At 48.2% G+C, this 17415-nt stretch overlaps 2 protein-coding genes across 3 annotated transcripts in view; one reads left to right on the top strand and one right to left on the bottom strand.

The window, feature by feature from the left end:
- The window catches only part of DKKL1 (dickkopf like acrosomal protein 1), a 54222-nt gene extending 52673 nt beyond the window's left edge, over nucleotides 1-1549 (bottom strand). The window contains exon 1 of the mRNA XM_084805442.1: nucleotides 1117-1549. Coding sequence (XP_084661568.1) covers nucleotides 1117-1173 — 57 coding nt within the window. The 5' untranslated portion in view covers nucleotides 1174-1549. The remainder of the gene's footprint in view (nucleotides 1-1116) is intronic.
- TEAD2 (TEA domain transcription factor 2) overlaps nucleotides 1-16678 on the top strand; it is a 71935-nt gene extending 55257 nt beyond the window's left edge. Inside the window, exons 2-12 of one of the 2 annotated variants that reach the window (XM_084805440.1) lie at nucleotides 1827-2036; nucleotides 4087-4151; nucleotides 4276-4338; nucleotides 6516-6641; nucleotides 7811-7869; nucleotides 8024-8088; nucleotides 8187-8320; nucleotides 9469-9639; nucleotides 11293-11355; nucleotides 13436-13591; nucleotides 14425-16678. In XM_084805440.1, coding sequence (XP_084661566.1) covers nucleotides 1889-2036; nucleotides 4087-4151; nucleotides 4276-4338; nucleotides 6516-6641; nucleotides 7811-7869; nucleotides 8024-8088; nucleotides 8187-8320; nucleotides 9469-9639; nucleotides 11293-11355; nucleotides 13436-13591; nucleotides 14425-14538 — 1164 coding nt within the window. In that variant the 5' untranslated portion in view covers nucleotides 1827-1888 and the 3' untranslated portion in view covers nucleotides 14539-16678. Of the gene's footprint in view, nucleotides 1-1826; nucleotides 2037-4086; nucleotides 4152-4275; nucleotides 4339-6515; nucleotides 6642-7810; nucleotides 7870-8023; nucleotides 8089-8186; nucleotides 8321-9468; nucleotides 9640-11292; nucleotides 11449-13435; nucleotides 13592-14424 lie in introns of both variants that reach the window. The other variant, XM_084805439.1, reaches the window with a different exon arrangement.
- The last annotated feature ends 737 nt before the right edge of the window (nucleotides 16679-17415 follow it).

The following is a 17415-nucleotide window of genomic DNA, read 5'->3' as shown; positions in this document are numbered from 1 at the left end:
AAAAAAAATCCAAATGCACATGTGAGTCGGTTTCTTTACAATCTTTCTGATCACTCAGGATCTCTATTTGATACAAACAAGATTATCTGATAAAGTTATCACTCATCATCCTAATAAATCATGCCATAGAGTTCTGTGTGTGGATACTTATTTGGATATTTCGTCCGTTTTTGCTGAAGCCTATGTCTAAGAGCTAGAAAGTTGTACACTTTTCATATGTATTCATTGCTATGGATATATACAAATCCATGCATGTACATTAAAAAACTGTGTATGTATGTATGTATAAATAAATAAATGGTTTTGTGGGTGCCCAAGGGCATCACATTAGGAACTCCTTCACGGGCTCCATTGGAGATGCCCACAGGCACCGCATTAGGGACCCCAGGCTTACAGTGAGTCAGGCAACTGGTCCTTCCCTAACCCGGTATTGTCTGTTCTAACTGCCAGCAATTTTGCAAGAACATATTTCCATACTTGCAACCTGAGATCCTCTAACTCAGTGGTTCCCAACCTTGGGTTCCCAGATGAAGTTGGACGATAACTCCCATAACCCCCACCTGGCATGGCCAATGGTCAGGGGTGATGATGTAGCCCAGTAACATCCAGGGACCTGAGTTTGGGAACCACTTGCAACTGGATGTGTGGAGTACTGGATCTGGGACCTTCTCCATAAGACCCTCCTTGCCACAGCTAAAATCTGTAATGATGGCTCCTGCCCTGGTTGTTGGCTTCAAAAAAGAGAGAAAGAGCAATTTTATGGTGAGTGGGTCTGTCAGCAGCTATTACTCATGATTACTAAACGGAGCCACTCTTAGGATCAATATGCCTCTATTTACCAGATGCTTGGAGCTCAGAGCAGGGGTGTTGATTTGTTTATTTATTAATTAAATTTTATACTGCCCAATACCTGAAGCTCTCTGGAAGGTTCACAACAATTAAAACCACAAAATGCATCATAAAATACAATATAAAATGTAAAAGCTTAAAACTACAATATAAAAGTACAAACCACAATAAAACCTAGCAGCAATGCAGAGATTTAAAATACAATAACACATTTAAAATCACAGAGCTAAAAGACTAAAATGCCAGGGGAAATAAAAAGGTCTTCACCTGGTGCTGGAAAGAGCATAATGTAGGCGTTAGGCGAGCCTCTCTGGGAAGCTTCATCGCACAAGCAGGATGCCACGGCAGAAAAGGCCCTCTTCCTGGTAGCCCCCCGCCTCACTTCCTTTGGCAGAGGCTCCTGGAAAAGGACTGCTGAAGATGATCTTATGGTCCAGGCCAGTAGATATGGGAGACAATCCTTCAGGTAACCTGGCCCCAAGCCGTTTAGGGCTTTGTTCCTGTGTGCTCTGGTTGTACAGTTCCTCAGAGCACTGTAGCTCAGTGGTAGAGCACCTGCCTTGCATGCAGAAGGTACCAGGTTAAATTCTTGGCACCTCCAGATAGGGTTAGGAATGTCTCCTGCCTGAAACTCTGGAGAGCCACAGCCAGTCAGCGTCAACAGTACTGGGCTAGATGGAACAATAGTCTGACTTGTTATAAGGCAGCTTCCTATGACGGGCTGCTATTGCAAAGAGAAATACTGGACTAAATAGTTACTTGGTTTGAACCAAAACGGCAGTCCTTGGGATGTCTTAGGAACAGGCAACATAACTGAAACAGAGCGAACAATGAGCTAACAATGAATTTGCAAGAATCCACAGAGAGGCAAATGAAATGATAGAGGGGAACCGAGATGAACCATCTTCCGCCTGTTAGAATTGGTTTCACCAAACCTTTGCTCAAATCTCGATGCCGCCGCCTCTGCTTTCTTTCAGATCTTCCTCCTGACACCCTAGAGCCTGGCAGCTGGAGAGAGGGGGCCAGCCCCTCCAGGGAGATGGGGGACGCTGGGGAGAAGGGCCTGGACAACGATGCAGAAGGGGTTTGGAGCCCTGACATCGAGCAGAGTTTTCAGGAGGCGCTAGCGATCTACCCGCCCTGCGGGAGGCGCAAGATAATTCTTTCAGATGAGGGGAAGATGTACGGTATGTGGAACACTTTCTGTAGAAGATCAGCCACCCCTTCCCTTTCCCATCCTTGACTACTTGGAGGGATAATCCTGGGAACTACATGATATGATAAGAAGCAATGGGCTTAAAATACGTGGAGGTGGGTTTAAGTTTTACAGTGAGGAAGATGCTTTCGAGCTCCCAGAAGACAAGGAAGTAGCTGTGAAGGTAGCCATGGATAGCATTGTATTTCTATGGCACGGTGATAATGGCATCTGCTCCCACTAAGCTCTGGGAGGGGAAAAACAGACTGCTTTCCATGCAGCCTCTGTGGTGCAGTCCTATGTTAAGTGGGCTTAAAAAGAGCCTTCTGTACAGAGGGTGTGCAGAAGGCTCTTTTTAAGGATAGAAAAGAGACAAATGACCAGTACTTCTTTAGGGCTAGAAAGACAAGCGAGCGTGCTGTATGCACTGTTGTAAACACAGGGCAGTCCTGCAGCAGTTGGATGTGCAGCATTATGTTTGTAACAATAGGGGCTCGCCATATGTACAGTTCTTATTCACCATAGGTGAGTAGTTAATGGCAAGCCCATGTTCAAGGATGGCTTCCATGGAAAAGTGGGCACCTTTTTCTTACATTAAACCGCTGCCTCAGCATCCTGCATTTAGAAAGTAATTGCCTTTTAGCCTAACCTACCTCATAGGATACTTGTGAGGATAAAATTGAGATACATACACCCCATGTGCTGTACAGTACAGTACAATGTGCTGTATGTGAGGCTGCCCTTGAAGACTGTTCAGAAGCTGCAGCTTGTGTAAAATGAGGTAGTCATATTAATAACAAGGACCAGAAGGTCTGAGTATATAACACCAATTCTCAGTTGCTTGCACTGGTTGCCTGTATGTTTCTGAGCCCAATTCAGGGTGGTGGTTTTAACCTATGAAGCCTTACACAGCTCAGGACCGCAGTACCTGACAGAGTGCCTCTCCCGATATGAACCTACCTGGACACTACAGTCAGCATCTGAGGCCCTCCTCCGAGTGCTTCCTCCAAGGGAGGCTCGGAGGGTAGCAACAAGGGAGAGGTCCTTGTTGGTGGTGGCCCCCTGATTTTGGAATGCTCTCCCTACTGAGGTCCTTCTGGCATCAACATTGTCATCTTTCCAGCACCAAGTTAAGAACTGTATTTGACGGCATATGATGGGGCATGTCTGTCAGTTGTTTTTATCTTGTCCAGTATCTTACTGTAACTTCTTTAGCTATTCTAAATTGCTTTTAAATTTTGTATGTTATAGATTTTATATAATGTTTTTATTACCTTGAATTTGTGGCTTGTAATTTTTGTGAACCAACCAGCGAGCCTTAGCTTTTGAGCGGTGTAGAAATGAAAACAACAGCAACGCTAATAAAAACGTAAGCCACCCTGAGCTCTTTAGAGGCAGGGGTGGGGTAAAAATGTACTCTTGGTGATGTGGAGCAAAGGACACAATGTGTATGGATCACTGGAGCGGGGGATCAGACTTGCAACCAGCTGCCTTTTAAAATATCTTTAGAGGGGTGACTTAACAGTTCAAATGATCCAGAAAGTCTAGGGCAGGGATGCAGAACCTCTTTCAACCCAAGGGCAAATTCAGTTTTGGAGAAGCTCTTGGGGGCCACATTCCAGTGGTGGTCGGGGCCGAAGGCAAAAGCGGCAGGGCCAAAAATACCAGCATATTTTAGCTTGAAGCTCTTGCTGCCAGTCACGACACCTTCGGAGGGTCCCTTCAACCATTGAGAATGGGAGAAAAACTGCACCAAAACCAGGCAATCACCCAGCAGTCAGTGGCTGCAGGGGAAGGAAGTAGGTCTGTCTGGGGAACCTCAGAGGGCTGGATTTCGACCCGAGGAGGGCCAGATTGGCCCCGGGCCTGGGGTTTCCCACCACTGGTGTAAAGATTGTGTCTCTGAGCATGTGTGGAGTTAGGGAGTTAGCCTGTGGACAGTGGCATGACCAGGGGAGGTGGGTGGCAGGAGTGCCGCCTCCACGCATGGTGCTCTGGGTTGGGTGGGTTGTATTTTTGATTTCCTCTCTCTTCTCTCTCAGGCCGCAATGAGCTTATTGCCCGTTACATCAAACTGAGGACAGGGAAGACACGGACAAGGAAACAGGTAGGTGTGAAAGGCTCGGCAGGGAGCCTTTGGCCACAGGAAATAAATATGAGTGAGGGGGATAAAATGTGTCTCCTTCTCCCCAAAGCGTTTCCTACTGATCTCTCCCCAACTCCTTCCGCAGGTCTCCAGCCACATCCAGGTGTTGGCGCGGCGGAAAACCCGCGAAATCCAGGCCAAGCTCAAGGTGAGATCCTTCCCCGCCACACTTGACCTGTTCATGCCAGCCTGTCTACCCACCCTGCTGAAAGAGGAGAAGGAGTAGTAATAATTGGAGTATGTATTTTGCTCCAAACTCCTATAATGCTTGGTCGGTACTCTATGCTTAGCACTGAATGTGGGCAAAATGTCACAAGATCATCATTATATCTTGCCAGTGTTCGAAATCTGATTGTTCCTGCCCAGTGGGGAAGGAGCCAAGGGTGAAGTGCGTATGCGGAAAGAAATGAGGCTCTGGGGGTTTCTGGAACTGCGTGAGTCTCCATATACTGGTTTCCCCCAGCCTGGGACCCTCCAGATATTTTGCACTTGAACTAGTATGCACAGCCAGTGGTCAGGAAACCTGTGAAATGTAGTCCAAAACATCTGGAGAGCACCAGGTTGGGGAAGGATGACAAACATGTTACTGGAGTCTGTGCATGGCTGAGGTGAGTGGGTGGGAGGTGTCAGAAACTTGAATTAGAACTCCTGGGTCTCTGGGATGGGATTTCAGTGAGGTCTGATGGCCAGCAGGAGAAGGAGGAACTGCAAAGCAGGAATCCTAGTTTTCCAGAGGTGAAATTTTGATAGGAACATTTTGGGGTGGGAGATCTATTACCCTAGTCCTGGGCTCTGGTTCTTTAGAAAGAATTATGGGGTCTAGAGCAGTCATTTGAAAACTACTTAATAGGGCATGAACTGACGTGAGTAAGGGGAGACCTGATAGAGGTGTACAGAATTATGCATGGTCTGGAGAAAGTGGATAGGGAGACATTTTTCTCCCTCTCTCATAAGATGGGGTCATCCCATGAAGCTGATTGGTGGGAGATTCAGGACAGGTAAAAGGAAGGGTTCTTCACACAGCGTGTAGTTAAACTACGGAATTTGCTAACACGGAGTGTAGCAATGGCCACTGATTTGAGTGGCTTTAAAAGGTGGTTAGACAAATTCCTGGAGGAGAAGGCCACCACTGGCTACAAGTCCTGAGGGCTGTATGCTACCTCCAGTATCAGAGGCAGTATGCCTATGTACACCAGTTGCTGGGGGACTTGGGCGGGAGGGTGCTGTTGCATTCATGTCCTGCCAGTGAGTGTCCTGCAGGCAGCTGGTTGCCCATGATGTGAAGAGAATGCTGGACTAGATGGACCCTTGGTGGTCTGATCCAGTATGACTCTTCTTAAGACAGTACCAGAACCAGCCACCTTTCTGAACCTAAGCAAGTCTGGATCCAGTCATGGGAGGTCACCTAGGAACCCTATGTATACATCACCTTGAGTTCTATGATGCTAAGAAAAGCAAGACTAATAAAAAAATATAAAAATATACAGACAGATTATCATTTGTATTCCACCAATCAGCCAAAGGCTTATGAGGTGGCCAACCTCTAGGCAGCCTGGAGTTCTTTGGAACCTGTTACAATCTTTCTCAGTGAGAAGACTGATAACGGCTAACACCTTGCCTAAAAGATACTGTGCCCGCTACAGATGTCTACCAATCGGTGTCATCAGAGGTGGCATAATCGGGCAACTGCCAGGAGCCATGTCCTGTCTGTTGGGCCACCAGCCTCCCGCTGTTCTGAGCGGGTTGGTTCATCCAGCAGCAGCACCGTGATTGGCCGTATGGGAACGGAACAGCTGCTTGCTTCAATTGGAGGGGGTGGCTGCCATTTTTATGTCCCACAATGCCAAGCCTAATTCCAGGCATTGTGGCATCTAAAAGATGGTGGGCACCTGCCTTGGATTGGGGCTGGGCGGCCATTTGGCTTCCACCCAGCCAGTTACAGTGCCACCACCAAGTAAGCCCGCCAGCCCAGAGGAGGAGGGAGGTGGCTTGCAGTGATTGAGCATCAGGGAGGTGGGAAGGCCAACCAGAACTTGTGGGGTGGGGGTGGGGGAGTGGATCAGCATCAGTACGTTGAGGGCCTACCCAGGCCTGGTGTCATGTAGGATGATTGTCCCAATAGGAATTCCGATGCCCTCCATAATCTGAGTGTGTGCCGTACCACTCATCCCAGAATCCTCTGCAGCACACAGGCCCTCCACAACCAATATGCAAGTGTTCCTTGGTAGAGTAATCAATGTTGAAAGGAGGGGGCAAGGATGTTTTCCAAAAGCCCTGGGCAAGAGGAATGGGTTCCTGAAAAGCAGGATTTGTCTCTCTTCTCAGGACCAGGTAGCAAAGGACAAAGCTCTTCAGACTATGGCAGCCATGTCTTCTGCTCAGCTTGTGTCTGCCACAGTCCTCCAGGAAAAACTGGGCCTGTCTGAACCCCACTACCCACCCAGCACCACCGTAAGCATATATGGAGGAGGGGCTGTGAGGTGGGATTTCTGTGGGGTGGTACGTCGAGTCAGCTTTCTCCCCATGTTGGATTTTACTCTTAGACTGGAGTTTGTGCCAAATTAATTATCTTCACTTTCCCTGAGAATCTTGGAATTGTAGTTTGGTGAGGTGCTAAGAATAATCTATTTAAGGATCTCTAGCCCGCACCCTCCACCTCAGAGAACTACAATTCTTTGTGGAGATTAAATGATTACTAAACCAGTTTTAAGTGTGGGTTGTTGCCCAGTTAAAGACATCTCAGTTGATTAATCATATGAATATTAGTTGGTTTAAATTTGCTGAAGGGTAAAAATAATATTTTTGAAAACAAGAAGCATAGTTCCGCTGTTAGACGGTGCACACATGTGTTGAAGCATGCATCATCTTAAAAGAGCCATTCCATCCTGCGGGTGGCAGTAAAGGCGGAATGCTTCTTCTAAGATGGTGCTTGCAGTCTGTTGCTTTTATAAACACTTCGATTTTTAAAAAAATCTCCTGTCCAATTTAATGAGGGGCACCTTTCAGTCATTTAAAAGGTTTTAAAATTTATTTAATCTAACCAGTTAAGGGAGCAATCCTGTGGTCCCTAGGCAGCGTCTGAGGGGCCATAGCATTGTTCGGAGTCCATCCGTCCCCGACACTAGAGACTGCGCTCTGACCTCGGAAGAGGGAGTCCAAGATCTGCCCCCCACCCCCTAGTAGCTGACATGGAAAGAACTGTGCCGGCTGGCCTCCAAGATCAGAAAATCAACTTCGGAGATGGGGAGAAGGGGGCATTCTGGTGGGCGGAGAGGGCAGGAGACCGGAGGGGCCAGGTCCCTGTCCGAAGTTGATATGAGCTGTCCTGAGGCCTCTCCAGCCTTCTTCCCTCCCGCTCCGAAGTGCCCCAGCTAGATGGGCAAAGAAGTGCGTCTAGCAAAAAATGTAAGACGGGAGGATGAGGAGGCAAAGATTGCCTCCTCCACTCCTCCTACCCTGTGTTGGATGATCCGAAGCTTCTGAGTTTGGAGGCTTACGATCATCAAGGGTGCAGTCGATAAGATTGTGCCCTAAATTTATTGACTTTGATTCAGTGCTGCAGCCCTAATAGTGTGTGGCCATGCCATAACTAATCTTGAATCTCCTTCTGGCTTTTACAGTCCACAGAGTTCTTCCAGTTCTGGGGAGGGGATGCAAACCAGCCCCGAGCCACTCCAGAGTAAGTTTCTACTGCTTACAATCTCCCCACCCCCAACCCCGCAGAAGCATTTTGCCCAGTCCTCCTTCTGCCATCAGAGAGAGAGAGAGAGTATAATCTACACATTGTAGTGCCCAGGGTCCTTAATGCCACTCTTTATTCCCTCTTCCTTTAGCGTCAAGCCTATCCTTCAGGCCCCGTACCCCATCCCATCCATTGCAGCACCCTCTGCTGTCCCAGGTAAGCTGTTGTATGCGTTTCCTTAACGGATCCACCTGGCTGCTAGGCAAGGGAAAGCTTTCTGGTTGACCTCAACGCCTTCTCCCTTGGCTTGGCAGGTTATCACACAGCCCCAGGGAGACTCTCCCGCCTCCCCACCACTACCTCTTGGCAGGGAAGTCACATCGGTACAGAAACCCTTCGACTAGTGGAGTTCACTGCTTTTGTGGAGCGGCAGGGTGAACAAGATGCGGTGAGATGATGAATGCGCGCACAGCTGGAACAGGGGCAAACACTCCTGTCCTTTGCTACCCCTGTACGTTAAGGCAGACTTGGGGCTGGGAGTCAGCATGGCGTGGGCAACCTTGTGCCGTCCCCATGTTTTGGGCTACAACTCCCATGAGCTCCTGTAAGGAGAGCCAATGGTTTGGGATTATGAGAATTGTTGGCCAAAACACTGGATAGCACTAAACTGCCTAATCCCCCTGAAGTCAAGTGTCCACTCGGTGATGAAGTTCAGCAAGTAGCCTTGGGCCTGTCGATAGTTTCACTGCTTAACACAGGGGTGGGCAACTTTGGATATTCTGGGGGACAATTCCCCCCCCCAGAGCCACACTCCTGTTCCTGCTGAAAAAGGGGGTCACGGCACAGCTTTCTCTGGAAATAGAAAGAGCCACAGCAAGATCTCAGAGCACACATCTCACACTGGGAGATGGCAGGGCCATATGCATCCTGCCCCTGGCTTATCCTGTCCTACAGGCTTATTAAGAGGGTAAAAATGTGAGAACCCTGTTCATGTCATCCAGAGCCCCTTGGAGGAAAGACAGGATACTACAGGCTTCCCCAGCCTGGTGCCCTCCGTGGCTGTTGGCCATGTTGGCCTGGAATGCTGGGAGTTGTGCTTGAACACCTCTGGAGGGTGCCATTTTGGGGAAGGCTGGGATACAACGTGATGCACTGAAGTGGACTGAGGGACGAATAGAAAACTCTGGATGCAGTGAGAAGGAGCCGCAGTTTAAGATGCTAGCCAGACCAGACTTGGGGAGCTGGGGTGGTGTTGGGGGCTAAGAGTGTGAACTGTGTGAGGCAGGAAGTCTGATCTCACCTTTGGCCCAAACCTACCAGGTAGCTCTAAGTAAGCCACATCTCTCAGCCATCCTGTGCAATATGGGGGTCACGCTGACCTACCTTACAGGGTTGTTGGGAGGATTACTGCAGCAATGTTCATAAAGAGCTTCTGTATGAATGCTGAGTGTTATTTGTCAATTGTTTCAACGAGGTATAATATTCAGGCAGCTGGCACCAATGTGTAATCTTGCACTGGCTGTGGGTGGGTGTACCCGAGAGTCTGTGCATGTTTGGTCACACTCCTGACTCCCCCCCCTCCCCTGTTTCCCACAGTGTCAGCAGCAGCACCGTTTTGTACATATCGACCCCTCGCCTACCTCTGACCCACCCCTGGAGATGGTGGACGTTCGCCAAATCTATGACAAATTCCCTGAGCGGGGAGGCGGACTGCGCGACCTGTACGACCAAGGGCCTCCCCACGCCTTCTTCTTGGTCAAGTTCTGGGTGAGAATTTCGCTGCTCTTCCTGGCCACAATCCCTAAGTAATTTCATTGGTTTCCTTTATTACATTTCTATACCGCCCAATAGCCACTCTCTGGGCAGTTTACAAAGCTTAACACTCTAAAAGCACAATATAATATAAAGCCAGTTACATACAAAAATATAACAGTTGTAAACAATCAACAATAAATCCCAGGACCTATTAAAAACCTCATATGCTGTCAAATGCCTGGTAGTAGAGGAAAGGCTTAACCTGGTGCCAAAAAATGACCGTGTTGGTGCCAGGTGGGTCTCGCTGGGCGGAGCAATTGCGGGGCCACCACCGAGAAGACCCTCTCCCTTGTTGCCATCCTCCGAGCCTCCCTCGGTGGAGGCACTTGGAGAGAGGCCTCAGATGATGAACGTAGTATGCGAGTAGCTTCATAATTAGGAAGGCATGCTCTCCCTGTGAAACAGGCTGGTGGCACAACTCCTACATATTTACCTACCCAGCTCACTGGGGCCAGTGGATTGATTTGGAAGTTCAGCGTGGATAAATCCAGGGGTCAGTTCCAAAAACCGACATGCCAAGCCTCCTGGAAGAGCTTCGTATACTCCAGTGCTCATTACTGGATATGTGGTGGCAGCAAATGAATAATTAAGAAAACTGAACTAATGAATAAAAAGGGTATTGTTGTTTGGTCTTGGACCAGAATTCAAATCCCTTTTCTGCCATGGACAAATGTTCTTCCAGCTTCACTTCCCCACAGCAGTAAAATAGCTGTAAGAGAGGGTCTCTATCCGACAGACCAGTTGCAAGGAAGATTAGGATTCTGACCCTGGGTGAATGAACGCTGTTCTTGGCAGCTTTACAGCAATAGAAACACAGAAGTGGGAGGGACCTGCAAGAAACTGTTGCAGTGTGGAGCGCTTCTGTTTAGTGTCCCTGCCAGTTGGCCATGCCCACCTCCAGGATACCCCATTCTGTTATCCCTCCCACCTGGCTTTTCATCCATCCATTCCATGACCATTGGACATGCTTGAGTCCCCACTGGGCTGTTTTGGGGTTCCCCCTACTCTTAAGAGATTTTTTTTTCTAAAGTTTTTCTTTGTACTTCTGCAAACATTGGACTTTCCCCCATCCTGCTGATACCTCACTGGATGGTGCTGTTTCAGCTACGTGAGGATCGGCATTCAGAGGACAAGTCTGCTATTAGTAAATAGAATGATGTTAATCTATATGTGGTTATGCATAAAACCCATTTAAAAAAAATACTATCCCAGTTGTAAAAATGAGCAACAATTGAACATAGGAGAAAATGGCCTATTGGAAAATATCCCCTGTGGCCAGTCCAAATAAACCATAAATATTAAACATCAGAACACAAGAATTGCCTTGTCTATGGGTCTGTCTAGTCCAGAATTCTGTCTGTCCAGTTGTATCTGGCAAGATCACAGTGAGGGCAGAAGGTTCATCTTCTCCCCTGTTGCCTGTCGCCAGCAACTGGTGTTCACAAGTATACTGCTTCTGTGCATGGAGGTTTCACTTAGCTATTTTTGCAAATAGCTGTTGATAGGCTTGTCTCCTCTTGTAAAGGATCTGGAATGTTGTTTTGTGTCTCAGTGATGAAAAATGAGCCATTTCTTTTCTTCCTTCCCCCCCCCCCCCCGCCATAGGCTGATCTGAGCTTTCCCCTCCTTGAAGAAGAACCAGGGGGCACAGGAGGGGCCTTCTATGGGGTGAGCAGCCGATACGAGGGCCCACGGGCTCTGACTCTCAGTTGCACCTCCAAGGTCTGCTCGTTTGGCAAACAGGTGGTGGAAAAACTGGAGGTGGGTGCGGGGGTGGGGTGGCAGTGGGGGGAAGGGAATCATGGGGTTGAAGGGCAGAGAAGCGGGTGGACATACTGGGTTGAGAGGGCTAGAAGAATATTATCCCGTTGTGGCAAGGGTGTTGAACCTCAGGCCTGAAGACTAAATCTGGCCTTCCAGGGATCCCCAAATGGCCAACCCTTTCCACCGAACACTGGTAGTTTGGTGGGTTCCTGGCTTTTTTTGCAGGGTTTTGCCCATTCTAAAAGGTTGAAATGCCTCTCCTAAGGCTTAGTTACTGGCAATAAAAGCTTGAAGCTAAAATGTGCTGGTATTTTTTGCCCCACCCCTTTTGCTTTTGGCCTACTGGAATGCAGTACCAGAGAGCTTCTCTGAAATCAAATTTGGCCCTTGGGCTGAAAGAGGTTTGACACCCTTGCTTTATGACTAAGATGGCTGGATACACCATGTGAAAAAGTAGCCACATGTAGGAATGTGGGAAGCTGACTTATACCAGGTCGGCTCTTTGGCCATAGTGTTATCTATGCTGAACTTGACTTCCTATGCTATGGCAATAGCTGAAAGGTCCCCCGGGAGCCAGGCAGAGAGATGGTGGGGAGAGGACAACAGGTAAACCCACAGACATGCAGGAACTTCTGGCCGCCTTTCTCCCTCCGTGGGCTAACTTTCCCTACTCCTCCCAGCATCTAGGGAAAACTAGCTGCCAAGAAGAGAGAGGAGATAAATGAGAGAGGTGGCCAGCTGCTCCTGCTTCTTCTCTGTGCATTTGTCTGTCATCCCCTCCAGCTTTCTCTGTCTTCCTCCAAGGAAGCCTTCAGGATTCTTAATGGGCAGAGCCTGACTATGTATGGCCATTTCTCACATGGTGAGTGTAACGTGTAGCCAGGCTTCCTTGAGTGGAAGCCAATGTTTTATGGCTGTGGATTCAGGGTTCAAACCAGGGCCTGGTTTCTGAAGCTCAGCCCCTGGCAGTGTGAATAATAAGGATAACTTTTCCTCACCACAAAGTACTGCATCCCAGGGGTTGACCTGTTATGGGTTTAGAGTGGGAAGGCTTTCCAGTTCAAAGGATATGACTTTCCATGGCTCAAGAAACCTAAATTTTAGAAGTGTGGGCTTCGTCTGCAAATGAAGCAGAATGAGGTGGTAGAATCTTGGACCGTAGCACTCTAGACAGCAGGAGGGGTCACAAGGTGGGGGCTAGTCCTTTGGGTCAAAGCATCTTGGTAAGAAAGCTAGCATATCATGGATGTGGATGGGCTAGAACCTTTCCCCTTGATGGACTAGTATTTTACTTGCAAGAAATGGGGTGTTTCTATGAAGACCATTCAAACAATGGTCTCCCACCTGCACCCTAAAGAGGTCCTTCCCTAACCACCACACTTTGTTACATGTGTAGACCAGGCCATAACCCTGAGTTGTAGAAGAGATCCTTCGGGGTTAAGGCAATGGGGGAAACACATTTAGATTTGTAGATCTGTAGCAGCAAAGTGATTGAGGGTTATACGATCAGGCTTGGGGGTCTAAGGTTATGGGTCTATAGCTTAAGACAGTGATGGAGGGGCTGGAAGATTAGCAAGACTAGAAGGGAGTGGGCAGCAAGGCTTAGGAGGTTGAAGGAGGGGTGTGTGAGTGTGTGTGTGTGTGTGTGTGTGAGAGAGAGAGAGAGAGAGGCTAGTTCTGCCATTGGACACTGTTGGAGTTGGATGTTCTCCATCCCAATCTTAAACAAATTTACTTGGCAGTAAAAAATGAGTCACTTTGATTTCAGTGGAACTTTGTTTCACATAAGTGTTTTGTTTTTTTCAGTTTAGGACTGTGAGCCTTACTTTGGGGGCTGGAGGGAAGGTATCCTTGTGTTGAATGGGGAGGTGCTTTCCTTCCACAGACTAAGGTGGAGGATACACGTGAGTGTAAGATAAGGGCTTCTCTGTTGTATGTCCGATTTGCCACTAACCATCCCATTTCATCCACCCGACTCCCTCAGACAGCTGAGCCTCCCCACTGGGAAGATGGACGCTTTGTCTTTCAGCTGCAGCGCTCGCCGCTGTGCGAGTACCTCATCAATTTTATCCGCAAACTGCAAACGCTGCCGGAAAAACCAATGATGGATAGCGTGCTTGAAAACTTCACCATCCTGCAGGTATTTGGGGCAAGGAAGCGAAGGGGCATCATACCCCCAAGAGGGGCTTCCCTGGGGAAGGGGTGGTGAGGCACAAGACATAGTCTTGCCAAAACCTAAGTTCTATGTAAACAGAGACTTCAGTCTTTGACGGGCCTGGTGTCACCAAGGGTGACTGCAGAACCCCAGCAGGGCCTACCACAGATGCCTGGCCTGGATAACCCTTGCTACTGGGCAGCTGGTCTGGAGATTTGCCTTCTTAACTTCCCATAATGCCCCAGAGCGACGCTATGTTTGGAACATTGTGGGAAATTGAAAATGGCAGCTATAAGGTGTCTGCCATCATCAGGTGATCCTGAGGGGGGCCCACCAACATAGGAGGGAAAAGGCCCTGCTACTTGAGAGAAGTGATCCTGACAGAAAAGTGGGATTTAAAGGAAAATAAGAGCACTGTTTTCCATCTCCTCCCTCTGTGTAGGGAGTCCCTCCTTGTCTGTCTTTGACTGAAGACTTATTTTTGAAAAAGTGAACAATCATTCTCATTGAAATACTTGTACGCTGCGAAGTGTGAACCAGCCATGAGAGAGGAAAACCAATAAGGGGAAGGAAGTGAAGGTGGAAGCACTCCGACTAAGTAGGGTTTTTAGTGGTTGAGGTCTAAATTAATAAAGGGATAGGGGGCGGTTGGGAGAACAGTGGGAGCCCTGAAATTATTAGCTCTATTGTAGCAAGTTCCTGGGGTGGCGGGGTGAGATTAGGAACAACATAAGGATCTCTGCTCCAGGAGCTGGGTTGGCTTGTCCTTTTGCCCCCATTATGAAACACTGACATACAATCTATCCCCCCCACAACAGGTTTTGCGGGATCAAGAAACTCAGGAGTTGCTACTATGCGTGGCCTTCGTGTTTGAAGTCTCTGCCAGTGAGCGGGGGGCACAGCACCACATCTACCGGCTGGGTCGGGACTGATGGACAATTTTTACCTCGGCACCAACCGCCACTCTCCAAATCGAGCCACCTACCTTCTCAGATCCCACCACTCAGCCTGTCTCAACTGGTGGAAAAACTGTCCTGACAACTACTAAGCCTGCTGTGATAAGTTTTTCAGCCCCTGCTGACTGTGGGCCTACCAACCACTGACTTTACCAATAGATTCTGTCTTTCTCTCTCTCATGGTCCCAAAACCAGGTTCTAGGCCCAACCCTCAACAACTGCTATCATGCAGTGGACAGTCTTGTAACTGTGGTCCCCTCTGACGAGCCACACTCTGAAAGGATTCTTCTTTTTGGCAGTCATCTATCGCATGGTGGGGACAGTATTTAACCTCTGCCCTACAGAGGCCATTACAGACCTGCCCTAAGAACTTCCCCACCTTTCCCCTCCTGATTGCGTCTCTGGGATTTAACACTCCATTGTAACAAGTCATGGCATTTCCTAGCACTCCTGTGTTATACAATAGCCAGAGTCTGATGTATCTTACACCTAAGTCTCACAAACAACAGGTAAGTAAACCTGTTTCTGGGCTGTACCATTTCAGACTGAAGGTTCACATGATCCTCCTTCTCACCAAAGCTAGTTTAATACCTGCTGGATTATCCAGTCCTGAATGCTCTCCCCCTCCCCCTCCAAGCACACTCTCCCATTGCACTCTGATGTGGTACTGCACAGGACGTTCACATCTCTTCTGCTGTTTTTGAGCACTAGGCCCACCAATGGTAGAGACATTTGCCTCGGCAGAGACGTATCCTCTCTCAAGCAATTCAGGCTTCATCTACACATGCACCATTATGATGTGGTAGAACGTGGGATGTATGAGAAATTCAGTTTGTTTTTGCTCAGAGTGCACCCAGTTCTCACTTCCCAGACTGAACACAGACTTGAACACAGTCTGTGGTTGAAGTCCATACATTTCTGAGCTTGCAATGTGATTTGCGGACCCCCCCCCCCAGAAGTGTTTGATAGAATGCATACGTTTGAAAAACATGCATGGAAAAATGAGTACCTTGGAAAAATGTGTATAAACACACTTTAAACAATGGGAGAAGAATGCATGCATTTCAAAGATGCACACAGTTTATGCATGCATTTGGAAAATTACAAATTTTCATGCAAAAAGAAAAAGAAGTTCGCAATCTGATATGGGCATGAGATGGAACAAGCTTTGAAATGAGATTTGGGGAATTTGGAGCTTGAGTTTTGCTGGTACATAAATCCCTAGTAGGGCAGTGCAGTGGGTGTGCCCTTTCAGGCTGCAGCTGTGGGATGCTTTTGATTATTGCTGCATATAAAAACTCCCTGCAAGCGTATTAGCAAGTGCAGAGAGAAAGGTTACATTCCAGTTCTCTCTCTACTGTGCTAGTTTTCTACATACAGGGAGTTTTATATGCAGGGAGCATTTAAACAACTGTCACTCCCTAGACTGTCTTCGAGCTAAATGTAGCTGTTCCCCACAGCTGCCAAAATCAGGAACTTAGGGTGCAATCCTATTGAGATGGGCGACTACCTCTCCAAAGCAGGGCAGGAGAAGCATGGACGCTTCCTCTGCCCTGCTTTTTTGGCTAGGCAGCCAATTGCAGCTGTCTAGCTGTGTGAGCACAGAGCGGGGAAGGAGGCTGCTGGATGTGTTGTACACGCAGCTATGCCGTCCCTGCCCCGAAGCGCCCCCAGCCACACCCCTTTCTGTCCGCTCTGCACTCCTCTTGCAAGTGTGGAAGACCAGGCTGTTCCACGCTGCCATGGAGGCAATGCACAAGTGAGAGGGAAGTAAGTTCTCCGGGAACTAACCTCGGAGCATAGGCACCAAGGTCGGTTCCCGGAAAACGGCATATCCTATGGCCGTCTAGCTGCTGTCTAGCGGCCATAGGATCGCACTCTCTGAAGAGTCTCTTCTGCTCCTTTGTTCTGCTGCATGTGTAGACCCAGCCTAGATGAAGGCAAGTGTAAGAGTGAGCTAAGCTTTGTTTGAAGTCGAGTGTGAACGACACTCATCTAGACTCCACATACTTTCATGATGTATCATCCATGTCACATTCACAAGGCTGCAGCAGGCTCCCACCTTGGTGGGCAAGGGGGAAAATGATGTAATCTTGCATAAAGTTTATTTTGACATAATATGGATGTTTTGAATGGCTTCACACAAAGCAGTGGAGAGCTATGTCCTTCAGCAAATTGACATTTGCTGCCTCCAGAACGTTGGGGCGGGGGGCTTGTGAGCACAGAGCACTCTGTGGGCCCCTTATATAAAAAAGCTAGGAGATGCAAACTAAGAATTCTCTTAGATTGTATCTGACCTTTTGGATACAATGGAAATGTTAGGGCAGTGGGGCCCTCTTGGTCTTGGGGCCCTGGCAAATGCCCAACTTTACCCCCTTCTGGAAGTGGCTCTACACTGGAACACACAAAGAGATGTTATATGCCTGCTGTAGGTTTGCAGCTCTCACTACAGGGTTGAATATTTGGGGGGTGGAGGGATTGTTTTAGCAGACAGAGTTGAGCAGAATAATTCCTTTAATGGGTTTTGAACTTGGAGAGAACCCACCCAAGTCACAGCATCCTGATGCAGTAGTCAACGGGCCTGACAAGTAAAAAGAAGCTTCAGCGCTTACGACTTGTGAAAGAGCGTCAACCTAACAGGATGCTGAAGAAATCCTTATAAAAGGATTACACTTCCCAGGTCTAGTTCTGCCACAGACCTGCTTTGTCCAAGGTACCAGTTTCTGTGTGCAACTCCCTAGAAGTCTATCTGTTGTCTTTGAGAAGTCTCCTTTATGACTCAAAAGCAGCCAATCAGGGCAGAGCAGCTAACTGGAGTTAGGGGTGTGGTTAATGCATTGATATCCCCATCCC

Source organism: Heloderma suspectum, chromosome 6, assembly GCF_057233095.1.
Source record: "Heloderma suspectum isolate Gila_16-S chromosome 6, 16-S_ref, whole genome shotgun sequence".
Lineage (NCBI taxonomy): Eukaryota > Metazoa > Chordata > Lepidosauria > Squamata > Helodermatidae > Heloderma > Heloderma suspectum.
This window is presented reverse-complemented; position numbering and strand designations above follow the sequence as displayed.